The sequence below is a fragment of the Mytilus edulis genome, chromosome 13 (genome assembly GCF_963676685.1).
Source record: "Mytilus edulis chromosome 13, xbMytEdul2.2, whole genome shotgun sequence".
In the NCBI taxonomy this organism is placed as follows: Eukaryota; Metazoa; Mollusca; class Bivalvia; order Mytilida; family Mytilidae; genus Mytilus; species Mytilus edulis.
The window spans coordinates 26,970,384-26,997,692 of record NC_092356.1 but is presented as its reverse complement, the minus strand read 5'-3'; the positions used below and the strand labels follow the sequence as shown (position 1 = coordinate 26,997,692).

Below are 27,309 nucleotides of genomic sequence, written 5' to 3'. Positions count from 1 at the left end.
AGGGGTTAGGGTAAGATTTTGGTTGGTCTGATGTCTAGAACCTATCAAATTTATGATAGAACCTTTGATGTTTTAAATCAAAATTGTCCAGCATCTCCCATCCTTTAAATTGATGGTTTAAAGAGGACCAATAACTTTCTTTATGAGGACCTTTCACTTGAAAATTTAAATAATCTAGGACTTACCAATCTTTCAAGAAAATTTGAACCCCACCTGATGATATTTTTTTAGTTTTAGTTGTTGTTCTTCTCAAAGAGGGACTAAGTCATTAATGGAATGTCATTATGTTCAATATTTTGTTAAAAAATTTCATATAAACAAGTTATTTGAAAACTTTAAACATGTAAAATATTTACGGTCAATTCTTATAAAAATATAACTCTAATGAATTGATAAAATATGTCAGCATATTCAATAGGTATCAAGTTTCATATAAACAAGTCAATTGAAAACTTTTGAACAGATATTTTGACTTATTTCAAGTAGAAATTATGAATCAAGCTCATGTAAAACTTTTAAGGTTAATTCTTTTTAGAATTCTACTCACTTGAATTGACAAAATATGTCAGCATATTCAATAGGTATCCCAGTAGCCTCTAGTATAGTAACTCTGAACAGCAGTTGAGAACCAAGTTTAAGATGTCCTGGAAGATCGTTCTCATTTATCTCGGGGAATATGTCAGTGATCACTTTCTTCTCCATATTCATGCAATTCATTTCTAAAAAATAACAAATCTTGTCATAAAAACTGTAAAATCAAAAGTTTGCTACAGACACAGAAATTAGGGTTCGGCATTTACAGGACCGAATTGTTGATAAAATCAAAAGTTTGCTACAGACACAGAAATTAGGGTTTGGCATTTACAGGACCGAATTGTTGATTAAATCAAAAGTTTGCTACAGACACAGAAATTAGGGTTTGGCATTTACAGGACCGAATTGTTGATAAAATCAAAAGTTTGCTACAGACACAGAAATTAGGGTTTGGCATTTACAGGACCGAATTGTTGATTAAATCAAAAGTTTGCTACAGACACAGAAATTAGGGTTTGGCATTTACAGGACCGAATTGTTGATTTTTCAAATTTTTATTAGGAATGCATGACAAAATTAAGAAAAATCAACAGGACTGAATATATTCTCACAGGACATGGGTCCTCTGCCATTTCTGTTTGTTTGTTTTTATTTCATTAAAATTGCAACTGAATTGGTATTTCAGCAAATAAATCATCATGTATTAATCTTTCTGAGGATTTTTATTATCAAAAAGTATTTTCTTGGAAGGACAAAATGACAAACAGACAGGTTTAACCTTTGTTCCTGGTCAAACTTCTAATGAAAATTACTAATTAGCAATCTTTTCAAATTATTTTAATTACTAGCAATAACTAATGAAGTCTCATGTTTAATTCAATAAGATAAAAAAAAACTTCTGCATGAAGAATGGAGACAAACTTCTTATTTGTTTGTAAGCAAACTTTGGCAAAACCAAGAAATCACATATCCACAACAATGAAAGTTATACTTAATCCATGAGAGTTGATGTTCAAGAAAATACTGTTAATTGTTGTGACTTCTATTAATGATTACAATGCAAAATAGTGATTTTCTCACTTACAAGAACTCACAAGAAATATATGATACATATTACTAGATTTATTTCACTTGACTGGGCAGAGTTTATGAAGTTCGCTCATTTAAGACCAGTCCATCTATAGACAGGAATTTTGGGATAAGCTCATCAATGAAGTGTTCAGTAATTCGTCCCATATCATACACTCACTTCCTTTGTATGTGCGTTTGGTGACACTGATTATTGATTAGAATTCAATTAGTATTATAACGGCAATCATCCTTATCAAACACAACTTCAAATAGACTGTCATTATGCAATTAGAACATAAGCGCCGCCCAATCAGTTGAAATAACATTGGTAATATATCTGAATGCAGAATTTTTTCTTTTGATAATTCTTCAAAAATCAAAATTACAAATGCATGCAATAATTTCTGAAATTATAATAAATGAATCCACAGCATTACACCTACCATCATTATGATTGTCTGGACTTTGTCCTTCACCTTCTACATATCTTAATTCTTCAGTAGATGGAGCAGTTTGAGGTTCTTTGTCATACAATTGATTCTGTAAATATCAAATTAATATTACAGCTGATTTCTGAACGCTTGTACAGTAAAACTTTGGTAGGCTTGCTTGCTCTGTTTGTTTAAATGTTAATTCAAGCTATGTAATTAACATTGACATCTTCAAACAATAAAAATAGGCATGTTTTAATCTGTATATATTATATCTAAATTTGATTGGACGTTATCCCAATTACAATTGTACTATATACAAACAAAGCAAGCAAGCTTACCAAAGTCTTGCTTTACATGCATTAGGAAATTAGCTGTAAATATATGAACCATTGCATTTGTTTGCACCTTTAATAAGTCAGGTCCCTGATGTTCAGTGGTTATCGTTTGTTGACTTGGATCAGAAGTGTCTCATTGTTTATATAGATTAGAATGTTGGTTATCGTTTGTTGACTTGGATAATAAGTGTCTCATTGTTTATATAGATAAGAACGTTGGTTTTTTGGTTTGAATGGTTTTACACTAGTCACTTTGGGGGCCCTTTATAGTTTGCTGTTTGGGGTGATCCAAGGCTATGTGTTGAAGACCGTACACTAATCTATAATGGTTTACTCTTACAAATTGTGACTTAGATGGAGAGTTGTCTCATTGGCACTCATACCATAATGTCTGATGTCCAGTTAAAAATATGAGCACAATAAAACATTCCTAATTCAGGGGACAAAAATAGAGCCTTTCAATACCACAAATGTTTCTCTTAATTCATGTGTTGTATTCAAACAAACTTCATTCAGTACTCACTGTCAAACTTTAACCACAAGTATGTGAAATAGTGTTAAATTCAAGATCACTATATTGTTTGTTTTATTAAGTTTGACAAAGCAAAAACTTAAGTTGTTCATGTCTATATATTGTTTTATAAGGCCACCACAGTTAAGTAAATTATCTCCATTGCTTTAAGTGGTCTAAGAAAACTTAGCTTTCCACCATTTTGTTTTATAAGCTCTGGTAAAGCTAAGGAAAATATAAATTTTATTTTTATGAGCCCTGATTAAGCTTTTCATACCTTCTTAAAATAGTCATCATCTTTGAATGAAATCTTGGCATTTCCGAACTGTTTTATTCCAGGAGTATAGTCTGGGGTCTCTTCTTTGCCTAAAAAACATGTAATAGTACCACATCAATAAAATGCATCTACAACAATTAAATTGTATGTATGTTTAGAAAGTGGTTTTAAAAACATTAAATGAACAATCAATTACCTCTATAAATACATAGTCTTTTGTGGAAATATACTATCTTTATATTTTACCATTAATGGTCTAAACAGCTATCCATATTGATTGTTTGACTCTTCCTATTTCAATAGTCCATTTTCATATTAGCAAGTTTTGACTCCAGAATTAATATAACAGGTGTTGGACATCCTGGCAAGATTTTAAAGCTTGTACAATTTTTAGGCAAAGTTAGCTGTATAAATGCTTTCTATACATGACTTAATCATCAGAAAATAGTAAATTTTCCTTCCAAATTGCACAGAACATGCATTTGATTTTACTTTTTTGGTTGCTATTAATTGACTGAGTACCAGGATGTCCTACCACAAAAAAGGTAACCTGTTGAATAATTGTAGAACTCAGGAGTTATTAGTCTGTAATATGAATATGGTCTATTGCACGTGATTTAGACAATTACCTGTTATGGCTTGAACAGCTACCCGTATTGACCCTTTGACCTCTCCTTTTTCACTGACAATATTAACTCTGTGTATTAATGGTACAGGATAATACAAGTTACTCAGGTATACAAATGCCCTAGAAGAGAATAAAATGTATAAGCAAAGCAGCTATGCAATAATATTAATTATTTTAATTGACCAATTCTATGTTAATCATAACACAAACTTATCATTATTTCTAACTACATGTATCTAAGCCTGCTCAGCTTGTCACAAAATCTTCTATAACTGGTTTTTAATATCAAATTCTTTGACCTCAGCTTACTACTGTAAATCCTGAAATTATTGCTTGCATTTATTATTGCAATTTTGTCATTTTAGACTATAAAATGAGATTTTAATTTTTGCGATAGAGAAAAATCCTGTTTTATTTATATAATTTTTTTTCGAAATACAAGTTTTATTTATGAAATTGTAACGCTGTCTCATTTTTTGGAATAATAAAAACATAGCAATAATTTCTGAATTCACATTTATTTTAACCCAGACATCACTGATGTCATATTATTGGTCCTGAAACTAATAATTTGACCCAATTGTACTTCCAACATGCTTGCATACAAAGAAAACTATTACTTTTATCCTGAAATCAAAATAAATAGAACATGATACACATATCTTAAGAATTGTACAAATGTACAGTTTAATAACCCCTAAAAATGTGCATCCACAGGATATATGCACTGTTTCATGTTCAGTAATGTGTAAAATCTTGGTCAAAATCCTAATTTGACATCATTATTAACAAGTTCACTTCATAAAAACTTGTGCAGTAGGTTTCATGTGACCGTAAACTATGCTTAAGAAAAACTTTGGCCTATCTTTAACCAAAACTTCAACCTTATATAAGGCAGACTGCAACACAGACTAGAAAATATAATGCCCCTCTACTATCATAGACAGGACATCGAAACAGAAAGTGGTCAATGCTTTCAATTGTGAACATCAAATTATGTTACCTTCCTACTAGTCTAAACCATGGAAATCTGTCATAGAATGGATCCCCTCCAGTCATGCTATCCATGTTAGGTTCTGGGGATGTTGGAGATAACTCTGCTTCATTGTGATACATCTCTCTCATCAATTCCAATCTCTGTCTGTAATTATAGAGCAATGTTACTATGTAATGTCTAAAGAATTAACTCAGTATAATAAATTATCAGGAGTAACAAAGTATGTTCAACTTCCAGCAGTTTAAATTTCCAACATATTTGAGGCAATAGCATACTGATGTGATAAGAATGATAACCATGAACTGCATTACAACAGAAGAATCAAGTTAATCACCTTGGGCAGCCCCAACTGTTGGGCGAGCCCCACAGCACTGTGTGCTTTTGTGTAGACTATTGCATAATCAATGTTATTTCATGTAAGGATCCATATCCTTTACCGCACAGGACAATTAACTTTATTTTTACCCATTATACTTCACAAGGTCTGCAGTCTCATATCAGCCGATTCAATCCTATTATGACTATTAATCAACCAGTCTAAGATGATGAATTTCTAGCAAAGATACAGCAAGTTCAAATGTTTGAACAGGTATACCAATTTCATTGCATACAGCACTACAGGTGAACATGCTACCACAAAACAACAATTTTGACTAATGAAATTGTTACCCAACCCAATAGTAAGTTTGTTTGTATGTTTGTAGGTTTCTAAATCCTCCTTCAGATACCTCAGCTATACCATTGTAACTAGTTTAAATTGGTGGATGAAGCCAGATTGCACACAGAGAACCACCAACCTGTCGATTCTTGTTAATCAAAATTGAACTAAAAAAAGCCAAGAGAAGGGTTATATTTCCCGTTAGAGTTGACTGGCTACTGATCACTGTAGATGAACTTCTGAGTATGAAGGCCTCCAAATAGTAAGTGTAATTCAAAATAAGACATCTCCATAGAATGGTGCATATGAATCACAGGCACTTGTTTCTATCCATACGAAGGTCGACTATCCATATAAATAGTGCTTCTATTTATATGGATAGTCGACCTTCGTATGGATAGAAACAAGTGCCTGTGATATGAATGCACACATAACAACATACAAACTGTTGATGCTCAGCAAAGGATGTACCAATATTCTGATAATGAATTTGTTCTCCTTATAATAATTAGTCTACTAATGAAAAAGGCTCACCCTTTTAAGCCAAGTCAGCTAACAATGGTCAGTACATGGTAAGAAGTTTATCATTATGCATTTCATAAGATAATTTATAAGGAAGCCACATCTTAATAAAAACATCAATGTTCCACCGAAAATATCATATTGATTTTAACAAAAGAACTACACAATTAAAATAAATCAAGTTTTTTTTCAAGACTTCTTTTTAGCTGTACACAGTCTTTATCATTTCAGAGTGAGATTGAATACAAGACAATTCATTTTACAAAATACATGTTAAATTGATTTACAAAGTGGTTGTGCAACAGAAATAAATATGATAATAATATCTCAGATTAAAACTGAAAACAGAGAAAAAGACAAAAAAGAACCCTTTTCCCATTGTATTGTACATGTATTAAGACTTAAGAATTGAAGGAAATTAACAACAAAAATTTCAATAAACAAAACTCCCAATTAAAACTTTTAAAGGCAGATCTTTTCAATACAGAGGCTGATTCAATTGTTTGGTCTATAAAAAAAGGGACACAAAAAAACAAAAACATAACCCCTCTAAATATTATCGAAAAACAATGAAAATTAAAGAAAAATATTAAACAAACAAGTGGTTTCTTTCTAAACTAAAAATTGGCTTAAGGTAGCACAATACAAAGATTTTTCATCCCCAATCAGACATCTTTAAACTGATGTAATTCCACTCATCTTTCTTTAAATTTTATAAATGAGGTACCAAAAGAAAGAAGGACCAATCTTTCAAATTGTGATAATTTCATTATGACATAATTATTACATCATTAATTGTTATGTAATTAGTTGCCATATTGTGATGTCTATACTTGAATGAATTTAGCTTCTTTGTTCTTCATAGCATCCCAAAATATTTTCTTGCACAACACAGCTTGACCTCTAAAACTGTGTCTCAGATTTTTCCTATTGTATTTCATTCTCTCATAAATCTTCAATGAAGTTTGCAACATCAATTCATAAGAGACCACTAAATTCAATTGGGTATACAATTTGTTCTATTGATGTTTTTGGAAATCTGAGACACAGTTTTAGAGGTCAAGCTGTGTTGTGTACAAGAATATATAAAATATAATTTGGGATGCTATGAAGAACAAAGAAGCTAAATTCATTACAGTGTGGACATCACAATATAGCAACTAATTACATAATAATTAATTATGTAATAATTATGTCATAATGAAATTATCACAATTTGAAAGATTAATCTTTCTTCTTTCTTTTGGTACCTCATTTATAAAATATAAAGAAAGATGAAATGAATAACATCAGTTTAAAGTTGTCTGATGGGGAGTAACAAAATCTTTGTATTGTGCTACCTTAAAAAATCAACAAATAAAAATAGAGGAAAAGCAAAAAGACATCTATGAAATTTACAACACCAAAAGTGATGACATTTTACAACACCGATTTCCACAGACCTGGATGGTATTAAATTAGCAAAATTAAAGACATTTTGGTTTGGATTACATCCCATCAGACACGTAAAGAAATCCTGTTTTTGTACTGGCGAGTCTGGCGAATGGTCTTCATTATAAATGTCTCGCATGAGTCCCAAACGTTGTCTACAAAATTACACAATATCATTTTAAAAATTTATTGTCTACAAAATAACTTATTTATTTAGTTTTAATAAAAAAATTATATAATTTAAAATCTGAAAGAATGTTAAACTGCATATTATCTATATGTTTTATAAAGAAATTATTAAATATAGCAAACATAAATTTGCTGAAAGCTGATTAATTTTTGGTCTTGAAATAGCTGTCAATAAGCAACAAAATTTCTTTTAAAAGGAGTTTTTGAAAAAAAAAAAAAAAAAAAATTTCCAATGAAAAAAAATTAAATGCAAGAATAATATAAAAATCAATATTTATTATTAGAAATTTGCAAAAATAATCATTAAAAAGATTGTGCAAATTAAATATAAATAGGAAATATAAAAAAAAAAATCTTTTTATACGGACAAAGTTGGAACTCATGCCGAGATACACATCAGTCAGATTTCAATCAAGTTTTAACATGCGTTCAGACAATATATAAAAAATTGAGAAAAAAAGTTGAAATGCTGAAAAAAGAACTAAAATAAATTGACACAAGAAATATCATTATATTAAATTATATAGGGGATGACAAACAAAGTTAATCTCTCATGCAATGAATTTGGACATCAGTTACAAATCTATCTACTTAAAACATTTCATGCTAATTTCAAAATTCACTCTCTTTAAAAAAAAAAATTTTAAAATTGTGCCGCTCAAATAAAAAAATTTCGGATAATTTCTAAATATAAGAATTCTGAAGATCAAGTTCAATATTGAGAACAAGACAAGTTTGTAACTGATGAAATTTTATGATGAAGATTTTGAGCTTCCAACTTTGCCCAAGAATAATATGAAATGTAATGATAGGAATGTTAGTATTATTTTATAGTACACGACAGTGACTGAAATTTAGTGGCAAATAGAAAAAGGGTAGAAAGATACAGATTTATACAATTTATCACATCTCTTAAGCATAATCACAAGATGTTGTTTAATAAATGTTTATAAAGTTTCTAAATATCACGCTATAAAATATGGAATTATGAAGTTTATAAGGATACCATGGTTAAAAAATATTTAAGAAAAAATTAACATATGGATTCAATATACTTAAAAAAAAAAAATCTTCAAATAAGTCATTTTCATTTTTTTCATAGAAAAAAACATCCCATATTTATAATCCTTACATTATCTTAAAACATTTCTCTAAACATTTTTCGAATTTTCTTTTTGATTCCTCATTTAAGTCTAGAAATTAACTTTTTCATTACAAATAAATTGGGAATGTGTTCAAGGGACACAGATGATGCCCTTGCTTGCATATCATATAAAGTTGTAAAGGGACATAACTGAAGAACAGTAAAAGTGACACCACCAAACTGCAAAATTGATCTGTATTTTGTGGTAATAAGCATTGTATATAAGTTTCATAACATTTGGTTGAGAAAATATCATACAAAAAACTGAAACTTCACTGGTTATGTAAGAGCTGTTTTTCTTCAATTCATGTCAAATAATGGTGTTTCTAATTTTGGGGCTTACTAGTCCTTATTTCACCAACAGTCAGTTAAGTTAGTACCCAAAAAATCAAAGGCACTGGTTGTATAAAGATGTACAATCTCTAGTGAAATGCATATCGGATGCCTGTTTATTAGTAAAATGTTAAAGGTGTACTTGCATGTTTTATTTTATTTTATATGTATATACTATGAAAAACTTTTCTGCACCAAAAATCTTTTCAAGAATACAGCGATACAAAAAAATTTCTCAAGACATGACCAAGACAAGACAAACATTTTAATTAAACAAGACTAAACCTTGAAAAGTAAAGACAAATTTATAAAAAGATAAAAAAAAAACATACTTGAGTTTATCTAGGCACCAGTAATGTGTGGCCCCATTTTTGGTGTCTTGGACTTCTACAGCTACAATAGTCTTTGGGAATGGCCTAGTATCGTCTCTCTCACCAGATGGCAGTAGGTCTGGAGGCAGTGGGGAGTAAAGGGTGTCAGTCAACAAAACAAACTGGAACTGAACCTAAAAACATTGATATTTTTTTCAAAATGAGAGAAAATTATACAAAATTTTTGTTGTCAATTCATGGATACTTATGTTATATGATCATCTTTGAGCACCCATTAACCTGTGATTCTAACCAACTACTTTCATTATAGCCAGAAAAAGAGACACTTTAAATCATGCATAATTTCAAAAGTACTTGTATTTGTAATTTTCAATATAATCATTATAATATTTCTTTTATAGTAATTTATACAGTATTAAGGTTAAAAAAAATATTAAATATACATTGGATTTAGTTTTTTGTCTAGGCCATAGAATGTAATTGATATTCATAAAAACATAGAATATACAAGGAGCACAACAGATGAATGGAACAAGCAAAAATTGAACTACTTATTCGTGAAATCTAATTGTAGCCAAATTTGAATTAAATCTGTTGACTTTTAAAAAAAATTAAATTTTTTACTGTTTCTCTACAACATACAATGCATAGGCAAAAATCTTACCTTTTTACTCAGTTCCACGCTAATTGCATTGGCCTCTTTCAGGAATATTGCATTACCCCATAAATCATCCTGAAAAATAGTAACATTAATAACACTTTAACAAACATAAGATACATTCAGTTTTGGCATGAAATCTAGCAAACCTAGTCGATAAAGATTCGAGTCAAATGCACCTTCCCTAGGCAGGCTGCTGTTCTCAGCAAATCATTGGTAGAAATTTAATTGTGATGTCACATTTTTTGGTTTCTTCTGAATTTTCCTATTGTGACGTCGTGAAAAAAGCGACCATGCCTGATGACGTCACATCTAAAGTACAAAGCTTTCTTCAAATATACGATATTTCTCGATTCTCAACAGTTAAATTTTAACTATTTAAAAAGCCTGGCAAGTCTTGCACATTAAATATTCAAATTTAACTGTCTCGAGGGGAGAAATATTATAACACACTTGTCCCAGCTGTGGAATCTATATATCTTACCCTGAGAGAAGTAAACTGATGATACTTCCATTTCCTGAATGCCCAGGCAGCAAGTTGTCTTTCTTTCTCTGTCCATGTATACTCTACAAACATACAAAACACATGTATATAGTGATATTAGTTTACAACCAAGTAGTGATACTATGATACTTATCGTAGGGAAGGAGTTGTAAGGGACGACATCAAAAGATCGATATAGGAAAAAAACTTAAATCAAACAGTTTGGGGTGGGGGTAAAATTCTGCAAGTTTTGTATATCTAAAATCGCTTTTTACATATATCCCTATTGGTAAATTAATTTTTCCCAAATTAAACTATGTGAATTAAGTTTTTTATCCTACATTGAACTTTTGATGTCGTCCCTTATTAAAGGAAACATCAATATTTATAGCTGTAATATAATCATTACTTAATTATCAAATGAATTTAACTTATTTTCAAACATCGGTGCATTGAAATCATTAAGAATTCACAATTGTTTTCCTTTATTTTCCCCAAAAGTAACCCTCCATTACAACTTGAAAGCTTACCAAGGAAGAACTTTATAAGGAAATGGAACATTATCCAGAAAAGGTTACAGTAAAATTCATTCAATTCTTTATCAGAAAATTTGTATTTACCTAACAGAAATTTGTATACATATATAGAATGCTTTTAAATTTACCAACAGATATTTGTATAGAATGCTTTTCAATTTACCAAGAAAAAATCTTTAATGATAACTTTCAAATACAGACCTTGTTGTTCCTCCTCTGTAACGTCTTCCATGTGGCAAACTGATGACATCATCGAGTAAGTCTCGACCTGCTCCTGTAGATTCTGTATACGGGTCTCATAATCCTAAAAATATAAACAATTCTGATGACATCATAGAGTCAGTCTCAACCTGCTCCTGTAGATTTTGTATACGAGTCTCGTAATGCTAAAAAAAATACACAAAATTGTAATATAATGACTATTTATAATTATAAATTCAGTTTCTAACAAAATAGCAAAATTGTCTACCAGTTACCTAGCTGTCATAATGTGATCTAGACCAGAATAACACATAATTGACAAATTACATGACATTTGCTGGATATGATCTAAAGAAAATTTAACATACTGATAAACCACAGAAGATATAAAAATTCCAGCCAGTTGTGCCAACAGCTTTTTATGCCATTTTTACTAAAAAAATTGGCATGTTTAGCATTTTGACTAGCCCAAGTACATATGGTTTCTATAACATCTTTCACAAAAGTGCATTAAATTTGTACATACACTTGTAGATAAATATACATAGATTGCAAACTGTATATAAAATTCAAATTAAATAAAATTTCAACTATAAATATAAATCTGTTATAAATAGAGTATAACAAAACCTTCCCTTCATTTTGATACATTCATAATATAGGTGCAATTTGTTTCTATACTTCATTTATTCAATTCAATTTTACCTTTCTTTGTTGCTCAAATAAGATGTCTGCTTCTTCTTTTTCCTTTTTATACTGTTCTTCAATTGCAAACAATCTATCAAGATAGAAAAAACTGTTTGTAAAAATTAACATATGGATATAAATAAACTCATTATAGATACCAGGACTAAATTTAGTATATACGCCAGACGCGCATTTTGTCTACAAAAGACTACATCAGTGACGCTCCAATCCAAAAAAGTTAAAAGGCCAAATAAAGTGCAAAGTTGAAGAGCATTGATGACCAAAATTCCTAATAGTTTTGCCAAATACAGCTAAGGTATGATCAAATTCATCAAAAATGATAAAAAAGAAAACAATCATGTTTTATTTAGTTAAATGTGTGTACAGGAAGACCAAAATAAAATTGTATTAAATATTTTAAATACTGTGGATTCATTAATTGATGTGGATAGTGGAAAGCTTGCATTTTTGTGGATATTTAATTTCGTGACTTAGGCAAAGTTTGCATACATTCATTTAGAAAATTTGTAATTAGCTGAACATTTAAAATAGTGGTTCCCTTTGGAATCCATAAAAATTGTTATCCAATAGAGCAGGATCTGCTTACCCTTCCGGAGCACCTGAGATCACCCCTAGTTTTTGGTGGGGCTCATGTTGTTTATTCTTTAGTTTTCTATGCTGTGTCATGTGTACTATTGTTTGTCTGTTTGTCTTTTTCATTTTTAGCCATGGCGTTGTCAGTTTGTTTTAGATTTATGAGTTTGACTGTCCCTTTCGTATCTTTCGTCCCTCTTTTAATGAATCCTCAGTAGGTTATGATATTTTCTTTAAAAAGGCCTAATAATATTGTCAAGACAATTCCAATTAAACATAAATGGACCAAGAGGAGACACTTTTGAAAAGAGCTGGTAAATACCCAAAGAGGTAAAGGAGTAGGTCCGGTAAGGACCGATTTTGGCCTCAAATTTCATGTTCATCTGACGAAAGATTTTGATCACTTTTTAAACACTTAAGTGTCTATTTCATTTGAATCAAGTAGTTTATGTGGAAGATTTTAACTGATTTAGTCATTAAAAACGATCCGATTCAATCTCAAATATGACTAAATACGCCGAAAAATGTCACTTTTCAGATGGTTTTCGTCAAGAATGAAAGTGGCCGCATCCATGTTCATCCTTAACCTTTATATATGTTATGTATTATCATAAAATACAACTTACATTTCAATATTAAGGATGAACACGAATGCAACCACTTCCGTTTTACACAAAAACCGTCTAAAATTGAACTAAAATAATAGAATTGTGAAGATTTCAGTAATTTAGCACGACTTTATGGTGCTAGTACCCAATATATGTGCATTGTATTGTCAAAAACAGCCCATATTTATGTAGCAGAAGCATTCTACTGTCCAATACATAACTAAAAGTTTACAATTTAACAATTTTGTAAAACTGCTATATTTTGGGGCCAAAAAGGGCTTACTGGACCTTCTCCTTTATAATTTCACTATATACCATATCCACCCTCAGTAGATGTATCAAAGTATCTTCTCTGGCTTCTATATATGTTTTTATGGAACGGTCTTAAGACATGCTTTTTTAAATGTCAAAATCTTATACATATATGTGAGGTAAAATAAAAATATCCTCCCTTCTGCCCAGAAATAAGATATAGTGGCATTATATTTTATTTATTTTTTCGGACTCAAAAGTACAAAATGTATGTTAACCATAACATTCTATATGATCTAATAAAAAAGTAAACTAACCTTTGTTCCATATCTTCTTTCAAATCAACTCCTTGTTTTTCCAATAATTCTAACTGTGCAAATGTCCAATCAACTGGTTCAGCTATAAATAGATACATTTTATATTATTGCATCTAAATATTATCTTTCAGTAAGTCTAATGCAATTCTTTTAATAGCTTTTTTTTTTGTTACTAAAGTTCTTACAAATAAATTTTATAATTTTTGACAATATTCACATATTGTATAATTAGGACATCATTTCAAGACAAAAAGACTTATTTTACATCTCCATTTTGAAATCTTAGAAATATTAATTATAAGTAGTAACTTACACCCAGTGGTATCAATCTGTTCAAAGTCAATTAGATGTGCTCTGCTTTGTCGTGCTGAAATGGAAAACAAACAAATTCTAAATCAAGTTGTATATTCACTCGTCTTTTAGTTGAGTGAAGCCATCTAACTTGATATTTTATAGTGTGTCTTCCTATGCTATTTTTAGTGTGTCTTCCTATGCTTTTTATAGTGTGTCTTCCTATGCTTTTGTGTAACACTTTTGTTTCAGGTAAGGGTGAAGGTTGAAAACAGTTAAACCTGCTGCATTTTGTTTCCACCTGTCCTAAGTCAGTAACCCAATGTTCAGTGCTTGTCGTTTGTTTATGTGGTTCGTAAGTGTTTCTCGTTTCTGGTTTTTTATATAGATTAGACAGTTGGTTTTCCTGTTATAGAATGGTTTTTTACTGTTCATTTTTGGGCCCTTAATAGCTATGTTTAGTATGAGCTAAGGCTCTGTGTTAAAGACAATCATGGAGAATTGCCTCATTGGCACTCATACCACATCTTCTGATATCTATCTGTGAGTTTTGCTTCTTAGCAAAGAAGAGTTTCATAAAATTTTGTTGATGATGAGAATTGAAATGGAATGGATGGAAGGAAGGACAGTCAAGAGAAATGCCTCCTGCCCCTGTTTGCTTATTATCTCCCCCTCCCTTTTCCCCTCCCTGGCTACACCCTCATATTGCTCTAGACTTTACCTTGTTCTGGATGATTGAATCTGAAGACATGATGTTTTCCCAGGATCACTCTTGCTCCAGTCTTCATGTCCATGGCCTCATCAATCTTCCTACCATTAACATAACAAAGAGCTCCTTCACATGGTATTAACGTCACAGTTTCTGTAAGATATATATATATATAATGTTAATTCAGAAATTTTTGTCATATTTTGTTTCGGAAAATTATGATAGAATAAGTATATACAAATTAATAGTTGCATTATAAATTTTGATAGCATAATTTGTGAGCTTAATTTTTACTTCCAAAAGTAATACAATATAAAATGAATACGTAAATCTCGGTTTATGTAAATCATGTAATTAATTTACACTTAAGAAAAGCCTTAAAAGACAAGTTACAGCTAATGGTATAATTTTGTTTTGCATATCAACTTAAATAGCGCTTTGAACTAAACTGAAAATACCCCAAAAATAATCTTTTTTTTCTGAAAAATGACTGATTGAATTCTTTCAAAAAAGATAAAAATCTGTAAAGAGAGCACATAAAAATGACAAAAAAAAACAATCTTAAACTTATCTTAAAATCATCAAATATCCAATTTGAAATCCATAGAGTTTTCTTAAAAAATTATGTGTTGTTGATACATAAATTTCAGTTTTTATGATGTATCTATTTACTGTTCTTTGACCTTAAAGATGTTAATCTTAAAATCAAGATACTTCACTTACTATCTTTGCATTCAAAATAACAATGCAATTCCAGAATAGTAGTGCTTGTGAGTTGTATGTCCTGATGACTCCCTCCACCTACTTTGGTTGTTCCTTGTTTTATGTAGTACAAAAGACATTCAGACATTAGGGGATCTTCATTCAAGTTGACTAGATGTGGGGTCTGTAAGTAAATGTAATCAGTAAATGTAATCAGTAAATGTAATCATATGTTGTTTCAGTATGTCAATATTTCAAATCACAGTATGTTTGCATTTCTTGGCTATAAATATATGACGTTCCTGTTTTTATACCGTTATCTACCATTTTCATTCAACCGTGAAGTAAACCGCAATTGTTGTACTTCAGTAGTCTATAACATTATGTTATTGTCTCTCAACGCTACCCCTGTGGCCAAATTAGTCGACACAATAAAAGATACCACAACTTAGTAATAGCTTCAGTGTTGTTGTCTTTGAATCTTTTTGTATACATTATATGGAAAAGTTTAAAACTACAAAATAAACAAGTTTTCGTAAAATTACAAAAAGCCACATTAATATATTAAAGTCTTTACACAATATTCATATGTAAGTTTTCAAACTTTAAAAAAAACCTACCTTGGTCTCTTTTTTAATTTCCAACATTACCACTATCAATATTTTTAATCTGAAAATTTTACCTTTTTTGGTGAGAATACTCCTATAGTGGCTCCATCTTCTTTTAGTGCCACACCCATTTCTTCTAATACTTTCTCTCTAAAAATAAAATTTACAAATAACAACAGTATACAATCTTTAACAAAATTTAACAAGAGTGCACATGCTGAAATGTCTCGACTTCTTTACTAACCATTGATTTTATGTTGATAGTCCTAAATATAAAGCTTTACTACAAGTATCACATAAATTTAACATGATCCAAGAAAACGAGGTCAAGGTCAGATAAACCAAACAAGAAATACGTGTACACCTTACAATCATTTAATACACCAAATATAGTTGACTTAACTTAACCAAGAAAACTAAACATTGACCAATGAACCATAAAATGAGGTCAAGGTCAGATGAACCATGCGAGACAGACATGTACACCTTACAATCAATCTATGCATTAAATATAGTTGACCTATTGCTTATAGTATCTAAGAAACAAATTTAACCATGAAAACTTAACATTGACCAATGAACCATGAAAATGAGGTCAAGGTCAGATGATACCTGCCAGACAGACATATACACCTTACAATCCTTCCATACAACAAATATAGTTGACCTATTGTATATAGTATTAGAAAAAAGACCAAAACTTAAAAACCAAACTTTTAGTCTTAGATGCATGAAATTTTTATTATTTGTTGGTGGCTTTGAACTAGCTGTCAGTTAACTGCGAGTACTCTCAGATCTGTACCTAGTGTTAGGATGTACAAGTACCCGTCCACTTCCACTTCAACTGATTTTTATAGTTCGTTCTTATGTTGTACTGTTATACCACTGTCCCAGGTTAGGGGAGGGGTGGGATCCCGCTAACATGTTTAACCCCGCCACATTCTGTATGTATGTGCCTGTCCCAAGTCAGGAGCCTGTAATTCAGTGGTTGTTGTTTGTTTATGTGTTACATATTTGTTTTTCGTTAATTTTTTTTATATAAATAAAGCCGTTAGTTTTCTCATTTGAATTGTTTTGCTTTGTCATTTCGGGACCTTTTATAGCTGACTATGTGGTATGGGCTTTGCTCATTGTTGAAGGCCATATGGTGACCTATAGTTGTTAAAGTCTGTGTCATTTTTGTGGAGAGATGTCTCATTGGCAATCATACAACATCTTCTTTTTTATATTTGACCACTGAACCAGGAAAATGACGTCAAGGTCAGATGACACCTGTCAGTTGGACATGTACACCTTACAATCATTCCATACACCAAATATAGTAGACCTATTGCATATAGTATCTGATATATGGACTTGACCACGAAAACTTAACCTTGTTCACTGATCCAAGAAAAGAGGTAGAGGTCAAATGAAAACTGTCTAAGAGGCATGAGGACCTTGCAAGGTACGCATATACTAAATATAGTTATCCTATTACTCATATTAAGAAAGAAATTAACATCACAAAAATTCTTTACTTTTTTTTCAAGTAGTCACTGAACCATGAAAATGAGGTCAAGGACAATGGACATATGACAGGCGGAAACTTCGTAACATAAGGCATCTATGTACAAAGTATGAAGCATCCAGGACTTCTACCTTCTAAAATATAAAGCTTTTAAGTAGTTAGCTAACACCACTATCCCTATGTCGAGCTTTCTTTGACAGAAGTCGCAGGCTTGACAAAAATGAATATAAAGTCAAAATTCATCTAAATTAGTATCTAAATGGATAACAATCAATTCAAATTAAGTACCGAGTCCATTTATGCATTCAAGACTATATTTGTTCTTTGTTGAAAATAGGTTAACCTAGACCTACGAAATCCACAAAAATTGGTATCCCATGACTACTAATGAATCACAGTAGTATCTAAGGTCATGGATACTTCCAGGAAAATTAGTATCAATTGGAAATTCATTAATCAACAGTACTGTAAATTCAGAAATTATTGCAAGGTTTTTATTAATGCAAATAATGCTAATCCTTGAGATTGCATTTCTGATATCTGATACATGTAACTGTATGCAGCTTTTCCTAAAATCACAATAACTAAACTCATATTTTTGTTTATTCTTCAAAAATCCCAATAATAAATGAGGGAGGGTAGAAGGGGTCCTGATCCCAAAATCCTGGGCTTAAAAATACGAAATCCTAAAATCCAGAGGTCTCGAAATTCGAAAAAAAAATATTCCGGGATCCCGAAATCCCGAGCTTAAAAACACCTGATCCTGGAGTCCCGATAAAGGTCCTATCCCCCTCATAAATGCATGTAATAATTTCAGAATTTATAGTACTTAAAAATTTTCAGTCAAATATAAATATATAACAAGAAATGACTAACCTGTCTTTTCTTATTTCGTCTGTTTTTTTCAGTTTTTCCTCCCATGATTGGTTAAGTTCTGCTATTAACTTCTCAGACATTTGAAGTCTTTCATAAGCATCTTCCTTCTCATCCAAAACAACTGACTGCTTTCTAGATCTGGTTCCTTCCTTCTTAGCCACTGTTCCTACAAATTTGAATGGAAAAATTCATTGATTTTCAAGGCATATTCTTCAACTGGTTATTTCCATCTCGAAATATACTTAATAGTTGTTAATTTCTGTGTCATTTGGTCTATACACCTTATCGCTATTTGTTCGCCATTACTGAAAATCACACAGGTTCCAGTTAAATTTTGACGTCATAAAACAAAATATCTGATGCCACAATGGAAAAGTGATTGTTGTTGTATGCGTCAAAAGTTTAAGCGGCCGGGTCAGCCGGGATTAGCGATAAGGTGTATTGTGAATTGTTGTTTCATTTGGCAATCATACCACATCTTCTTTTTTATATTAAATCTGTGCAGGTTAGTGTAATGCAAATTATTTCATGCTTTTAAGCATTTCCACAGATTCAAATTATTTTTCAGGTATAAACTTTGTACATACATATTTTCTGATTTGTGACTAATTAAAAGCAGGAGTTTGCAAGTTATTTTAACCTAACACCATCTTCATAATTTTTTAAGATCTGGTCTTACTGCCCGCTTTAAAAGCTACTTTTTTTTTTATATCTATATAATTTAGTTCCAATATAGAAAGGCCCTAATTAGTTCATAATAATAACTTGAGGGTTATAAATCATAAAAGTAACTGGTAAATGGTTTTAGTCTTTTTGTATATTTGTAGATCATTTTTAACTAATAATTTTTTGCTGTTTACAGTTTCTGTCTACAGTAAATTGAGAAATTATTGCGAGGTTTTTATAAATGTGAATAGTGCGACTGGGTAAGTATCTCAATCATTAGAACTCACATTCTGATATCTGATATATGCATCTGTATGCAGAATTTCCTGAAATCGCAATAATTAATCTCGCATTATTGTCCATTCTCCATAAATTGCAATATTAAATGCACACAATAATTTCTGAATTCACAGATCTATTAATGAAAAGTAGTTTAAAACTTACCTTCTTCAATTTCGATACCCTCATGTTGTAAGATCTCTCTTAGTTTGGCTACCTCTTCCTTCAATTCTCTGATAAGTCTGGCATTAGGATCTTCATTAACAACGGCTTTACACATAATCTGTTTGGCTCTGTCAGCATATCTGTAACAAAAACGCAGAGAAAAAGTTTAAATCTACCGTAATTCTATAGCTTAAGTTAAATTAATTTTCATATATAGAAAAGAAATATGTTTAAAGTTGCTGGAAAACCCATGGTTTAATTTTTCGAACTCAAAAAATGTGAACAGTTGATCATATGTTATTTTGATGATACTTTTCGATAATCAGATATATATGCAAATTTTCAGGAATTCTTATGCTTTACAACATGGCAGGCTCAGCCGGGGGTCTCATTGGGGCTTCTGATCCCGGATCCCGCTTACTGTTTTGTCAGATTCTCGTATCACGTTTACACTATGTATGTAAGCAATTCTCATTTTTTTTTAATTTCCCCTGTCCTGCCCGACTTCATTTCCCGTTTTCACAGCACAATTATTTCACTTTCCCGTGTCACGCTCTCAAAAAATCTGCAATCCCGCGTCACGCTTAGACCCCAATGAGACCCACTTAGCCAACAGGGTAATGGGCAATTTTGAATGTTGTTATAAAAAGGTTTAAGATGTTTGATTCAATAGTATATCGAATTTCAAATATATTTTTCTACTGTTTTGATTCTGTTATGTTGACTTCATTGTCCTCTATAAAGAGGTCAATCATATTGACATTTCTGTTGATCTAGAGGATGATTTATATTTGAACCTTCTACAAATTGACCTTGCAATGAGTAAACTTACCTTAGTGTACTAAGAGTTTCATCATAGTTTATGTCTGCTGGACTCAAAGCTGCTATCATGGCCGTCTTGGAATTTCCACCTGAAAAACAAAATTAGCATGATTTCCTATTATGACCTGTCTTTATACAACCTTTAAAAGTATAAGTTAGTCAGAATTATTTCCCTGTTTGTAAACTTCTAGAAAAATATGTGGTATCATTGGATAGAATATTTCGTCTTTTATAGGATTAAACACATTTTTTCTAGAGGTTATTGATGTGTAAACCTGGGCGATTAACTCACAAACTAAATAAAAGTCTGAAAGATAAATTTGTGAGTCAGAGAAAATCCTAGGATCCCTGCATGCATGTGTATTGCACTTGAATAAATCACAGTGAAGGTTAAAAAGTAGTTTAGGAAACATGGTTTATTGAAGTGTAAACCAACGGGAAAATTCTAATTGACCAATCCAATTCAAGTATTTATAGGTATGCAAATCATATAGGAATTGTTGTATTATAATTAACCAACCATAATGTTTTTGTGTATGCTTTTGAAAACACATTCCAGTTGATAATGTTCAAAAAATAGTTTTTAGTAAGATTTATTTTTTTCCTTGTAAATATCTTGATGATTCTTGAATTTTTCACCTTAATTTTCCCTCAACAGCCAATGTTGTTGAGTATACATTGGAAAGTGCATTCCAATTGTTTTTTTTTTATATATATATACAAGTCTAAATTGAAAACTACGTTCAAACCTATGATTGCGTTGGATAAAAACCGCAATTTTTATACGTGTGCATGTAAAACAAATTTCGTTGTAGAAGGGTCTAAATACAGCACAAACAACATTTTTCCAAAAGATCAAAAAAGTGAAGAAGTATTTTTAAACAAAATGCATTTGACTAACAGGTCGAACAACTATAGTGTCTAAAAATAGCAACAATCAACATTCAATCTATCTAGGTGTGGATATATATATATTTCTTAATAAAACTTTTTCAATGTAAATATCTTGAAATTTTTAAATGCTTTACCTAAATTTTCCCTCAGCAGCCAATGTTTTGGAATATACTTTGGAAAATGCTTTCCAATTGATAATTTTTTTCTTTTATTTCTACATTTTTTAATTACACCTTTCCCTTGTATATATATTGGTGATTTTTAAATGCTTTACCTAAATTCTCCCTCAGTAGCCATGTTAGTACTGAATCCCTGTAGGGTATAAAGTTTTCTTTCTTTTTCTTTTTTGTAGTCTACAATATCATAAAACAAAGGTCAACATTGGGTATTTCACAAATTACCAAAATCATTTCATTTTGCTTGTGGAAAATGACTACTCAATGATACAGTTAGATAGTATGGTCTGCACATCTTCTTGGTAAAATTCATTACAAGATTTTCCTAAAATTGAATGAGTTCCAAAACAAAATACAGTAAAATATGTAGTAAATAAAAAAGAGCAAGAGGATTTCATTTCATTTTAGAAATAGCTTCAAAATTTGTACCAATATTACTAAATATTTACTAGTAAATCAAACAAATATTTTCAGATCTGAAAATTAATTGGACTGATTTGATTTCACCATAATACTGTGTGCATGTGATTAGAAAAAAGTAAAATCACAAAAATACTGAACTTTGAGGAAAATCAATTTGGAAAGTCCATAATCACATGGCAAAATCAAATAACAAAACGCATCAAAAACGAATTGACAAGAACTGTCATATTCCTGAGTTGGTACAGGCATTTTCAAATGTAGAAAATGGTGGATTAAACCTGGTTTTATATATTATATAAATTTATTTTATATAAATTTTCTCTACTACTTATTCTTGATGAACAGATTGTCAGTTAATCAAATTTGAGCCATATGTTATTAAGGTGGAGTGCATTGAAATAATAAACTGGGCTTCAAGTGTTTAAAACTTCATGATTGCAACTTACAAATCAGATATCAAAACTTTACTGTCCATATTTATCTTACAGTCGTTCTTAATACAGTTGAACTTTGGTAGCTTGAACACCAACAAATTTTACATTTTTGGCAATCTTTAACATCTTTTTACTGCTTATCAGGCTTTCAAAAAGTTGCTCAGTAACTTGATAATGCAAAATTACCATTAAAATTGAATTCTTTTAGCTACCAAAGTTATGCTGTGGTAAAACGTATACTGTAGTTAATGAAACATACAACATAGAGAATTGAAAGGGAAAACCATATCTGACACAACTATTCATAAATAAATCAGTTCATTAAAATTCGACTCAATAGTCAACACTGAGATCTATTTTCCATAAAAAGCTTCAAAAGAGGGCAATATAGCGTATTATATATGAAGTTGTTTTAATTCAGATGATTTATTTAAAAGCTGAATGAGAAGCTAGCAGTAGTGGATCTAGAAAATTTCGTAAGTGGGGGCCCACTGGCTGCCTAAGAGGGGGCCCGCTTCCATCATGCTTCAGTGATTCTCTATATAATCAACCAAATTTTTTCTCTCAAAAGCCCAAACAAATTCGCCCCTAAATCCGCCTCTGGCTAGGGATTTTTTTAAATGTCTTCATTGCCCAATTTTTAAGCATTTTCTAAAAGCAAAGGTTACTTTGTAGGTCAGATATGGTACTTTGCATGAAAACAGTCATGGTGAAATGACTTTAAGATTACACTAACACTAAAAAGGCATTTAAAGCTATGAAACTATGACATCACATTTAGCTTCGTCTAATTTTAATCTTCTTAATTTGTATTGCCATGCAAAAAAATTAAATTGACCTTTGCAAAATTAATCTTTAAATTCTGATATTAAACTTGAAATCTCAACTGCTGAATAATCTTAAAAAAAAACTGAGGCATGACATTTAAAATAGTACAATCATCAGAAAAACTCAGATTTTGACCAATCAGAATTTCAAAATTAAAAGAATTCTGAAGATATCATTTTTTTATATTATAAAATCGTGTCATACTGGTTAACATGATGGTTTAAATGACATTTTTTTCCCACAAAAGGTGTGTTAATTCAAACATGTGTTGGAAAATAAAATATAAAAAAAATATTCTCAAGATAATATCTGGGAATTTTCCCATTCCATCATCAAAGAGTGTATTGACTAAGCAACAACATACATTCTGAAACCTTCCCCATAAAAAAATAATCAGTAATTTATTAACAGCAGATCATATAACCCGAATAATTCAGTCGTTATATTCCGCTTACTACATTAACGCCTGAATGCATAGACAATGAAAAATCTTCAATCAACCATTCTGAATTAGCTCGGGATTTACCTATCTCGATAAAATAGAGCTAATTGCTGATTGGTCACCTCTTCTACAGGGCACCAATCAAAATCCAGGATTCGTGAAGCGTTTTTATCGTGTAAGGAATTCAGGCCCTCGCAAGTAGGAGAGATCAATTACGGGGAGGGACTGAATTATTCGGGTTACAGATCATAATGAATTTTGAAAGACTTCAGTATTCAAATTTAGCCATATAAATTTCATTGGTCAGTCTTATGAAGAGTCCTCGTAAATGAAACCTCAATAAATAAAATAATCAAATGCAATCCCATTCCCACAATGCAACATTTTTTTCTAAATTGGTCATTTCTGAGTTTTTCTATCCAACTATTGACCTGTTGACTTGTTTTGTTACACTTACTGATAATTTGTTATCCAGGACACTCTAAAAATTGAAACAATTCAAGTAGTACACAATTTTTTTAAATATTGATATGATTATCCTGAATGGATTTCATTTCTTTAAAAAGTACTCAAAGAATCTGTGATACAATTACGAAAGTGGATATTTTTGTTGAAATTTAAGGTGGTACCCAACACTTTCACTAAAATTAATTTGGCTCGTTTAATTTTCATAAAATTTTGACAAAGTATTGACTTTGACCCTTTGACAAAAATATAAAAATTTTAAAAATTTTGAACCAACCGTTTTGTCAGAAAAATTACACTGGTTATATAGCAATTTGACAAACACCAATTTTGATCATGGAGAAGCTTAATATTCCTTTTACAACACAACATAATTAAAACGTTTAGCTGACTTTACAGAGTTATCTCCCTGTACTGTTAGGTACCACCTTAAATGGTTTGAAAACTAATATTTTACATATAAAATTGCTATAAAACCTATGGATAAAAAGGAGATTGCTCTTACTAAATCTTAAGTACAAATAGAGTGATTACATAGTGTATATATATATATAAGCTTAGATATATAGAAGAAACCAAGCAGAGTTGCTTATGCTGTGAGTAATGAACTACAATAAATTAGCTGCATTTCAGATTTAGTTTTATCCACTGAAATTTTTTCTTTATTACATTTCAATTTCAAAAAGTCATAACAAGGTTACATATTAATATCTAGTTATGTAAAATAGAAATACAAAATAGATACGAAATGCTATGACTGAACTATTTTTCTAAAGATTACATCATGAACACTTACACATTCAGCTAGCGCTGAGATAACTTTTCCGAGTGTTGTCAATGACTTGTTTATATTAGCACCTTCTTTCAGTCTAGTACCAGTAGCACCTGTTGAATCGGCTCTTTCACTTCCTGCTAAATCTACCAAGCTTATCTTACTGACCTACAATATAAATCAAAAGTACCTAAAGCATTGTGGGTAATTTCATTTGTTCATACCCCAAATAAAAATAATTATACATAGCTTATTTGACTTACAATATAAATCAAAAGTACCATTTTTCAGAATTCTTAGAATATTTTTTTTCTCTGGTGGTCTGAAGGTCCTAGAAGAAACTTTACTGGTCCTAACCATTATTTCTTTTTGCAAATTTCAAAAATTATGTTGGTCCAAGCCTACAGACTACAAGTTTTTGAGAACCCTGCAAGTTTGAGAGCTAAAATTGAATTACTTGAATGTGCAGACATTACATGAAATGTGTCTTTGAATATTTGTTTACATTACCATGAGTAAAATCAGAAATAACCAAATAGCAAATTTTCAATGTAAAAATAAGTAAATGTGGTATAATTGCAAATGAGACAATTAGCATTAAGTGACTTTGGGAAAAGGGTGCAAACAACTATGGGTCACTGTAGGGCCTTCAACAATGAGCAAAACAAATACTGTATAGCAAGCTATCAAAGGTCTTGGCATGACAAAATCTGACAAAATTCAAAAGAGAAATTAATGGCCTGATATATATATGGGCTTCGTCGGATACAAAATCGACCTTATGCAAGTGTATATCAATATATCTATTATCCTATTTGGGCTTGGAAATAAAATCTCTATTAAAAGTCTGTAACTGTTAGAAAATTGAGTTGTTACAAGAACCCTTTAAAACAGACCAAAATTCATCTTTTTATTTTGTATTTGAAAAGGTTGAATGTTCCTAAAACTAATCAAAGATTATATACATGAGGCTCCCACAGGGTACCCCCCTCAGGTCGCAAGGTCGCTTTTAAATTCGTTGAGAGGTTGTTTTTCAGGGAAATGTATAGGTCGCAGGTCGTTTTTCCCAACACAGAGGACTGAAGTCATTCAGGGTTGTTTTTTCCAAATTTTACAGGTCGCAGGTCGTTTTTGACCTTGCGGGAGCCTTATACATGTACATGAAAATGTGCTCTTGCACAAGGTTGATTTCTATCCGAGGCAGCTCATATGTTTATCTGTTACCTTTTCCCCAGTAAGATTTGTTGTAGCATCATGTCTTTTCTGTGTTAATATTATTGTAAATACAGCATGTGATCTACTACTGGTTTCATTCATGTTGGTGGCAGCCACAGTTCTACAAAATTAAAAAGTAAAGATTTATCACTTAAAATAGATATAAGAAGATGTGGTATGAGTGCTAATTAGACAACTCTCCATCCAAGTCACAATTTGTAAAAGTAAGCTGTTATAGGTCAAAGTACGGTCTTCTACATGGAGCCTTGGCTCACACCGAACAGCAAGCTATAAAGAGCTCCAAAAATGACAAGTGTAAAACCATTCAAACGGGAAAAGTTCTATTTGAAACAATTTGTATCAAAAATTGAAAAAGTCAGTGTAGTTTTGCCCAGAAGTTCACTGATTAACAAATTCACACATCAACTTAATTTATACCGATAAACTACTTTAAATTCAGTAATTTTTGTTATGTTTTTATCATTCTGAAAATTGCAATGGGGTAGGATTAGTAAATTGAAATCATTTCCTTCATGTCAATTTAATCTGTAAGGTATATCAAAACCAGACCATTCAAAACCATGAAAATAAAACCTTGCAAACAGGTTTGCCAGAAGAATCATGAAATCTCATTCTGCAACAAAAAACACCTTATAGTAACAATTTCATTAATGGACATCTCGACCTATAGTTGTTAATTTCTGTGTTATTTGGTCTCTTGTGAAGAATAGTCGCATTGGCAATTCTAACCACATCTTCTTTTTTTTATATTTACAGTTTAACAATGCTCTTTCAAAAGGTATAAATCATTTAAACAAGTTTCACAAAACTATAAAGAAGCATGCAATAATTATCTATGGATCCTGTCATATTTTTTGTCTTGATCTTAATTTTCTTTCTTTGGATCTAGTTAACTTTAAAAGATTTCTACATCATAATTTTATAAAGCTGCTTTGGGAATATTGTGCTGGTAATATATTTATGCTTTATCTTTCAAATTGATAAATGAATTACAGATATGAATATGTTTTTGATTAATTTACCAAATGCCAAAAGTGTTTTCAAGTAGGAGTTGAACATCTAAAAGTGAAATTTATCATTTCGAGATAAAAGGCTTATTATATTAATTTCCATAAGGCAGATATAATGCTGTTTCATGCAGAAATCATAATCAGTTTAAACCAGTTTCAATGATTAAAAAGGACTAACTTAGTTTTATCAAATTTTACCGAAATAAACACGAAGTGCAAAAATGCCAAAATCAAGCAAATGTTTTACTTGTACTTCCTTCATAATCAT

At 30.9% G+C, this 27,309-nt stretch overlaps 1 protein-coding gene across 1 annotated transcript in view; it reads right to left on the bottom strand.

The window, feature by feature from the left end:
- Positions 1–27,309, bottom strand: part of LOC139502189 (kinesin-like protein unc-104) — an 89,227-nt gene that overhangs the window by 27,689 nt on the left and 34,229 nt on the right. Inside the window, exons 8-30 of the mRNA XM_071291608.1 lie at positions 26,020–26,131; positions 24,820–24,963; positions 24,016–24,039; positions 21,530–21,608; positions 20,372–20,450; positions 19,540–19,679; positions 18,430–18,595; positions 16,118–16,193; positions 15,457–15,619; positions 14,746–14,886; positions 14,047–14,100; positions 13,734–13,815; positions 11,981–12,053; positions 11,276–11,378; positions 10,539–10,621; positions 10,061–10,129; positions 9,397–9,569; positions 7,410–7,553; positions 4,794–4,931; positions 3,792–3,910; positions 3,163–3,251; positions 2,049–2,145; positions 548–719 (exon numbers count right to left, since the gene is read on the bottom strand). Of these exons, the coding sequence (XP_071147709.1) occupies positions 548–719; positions 2,049–2,145; positions 3,163–3,251; positions 3,792–3,910; positions 4,794–4,931; positions 7,410–7,553; positions 9,397–9,569; positions 10,061–10,129; positions 10,539–10,621; positions 11,276–11,378; positions 11,981–12,053; positions 13,734–13,815; positions 14,047–14,100; positions 14,746–14,886; positions 15,457–15,619; positions 16,118–16,193; positions 18,430–18,595; positions 19,540–19,679; positions 20,372–20,450; positions 21,530–21,608; positions 24,016–24,039; positions 24,820–24,963; positions 26,020–26,131 (2,520 nt within the window). The remainder of the gene's footprint in view (positions 1–547; positions 720–2,048; positions 2,146–3,162; positions 3,252–3,791; positions 3,911–4,793; positions 4,932–7,409; positions 7,554–9,396; positions 9,570–10,060; positions 10,130–10,538; positions 10,622–11,275; positions 11,379–11,980; positions 12,054–13,733; positions 13,816–14,046; positions 14,101–14,745; positions 14,887–15,456; positions 15,620–16,117; positions 16,194–18,429; positions 18,596–19,539; positions 19,680–20,371; positions 20,451–21,529; positions 21,609–24,015; positions 24,040–24,819; positions 24,964–26,019; positions 26,132–27,309) is intronic.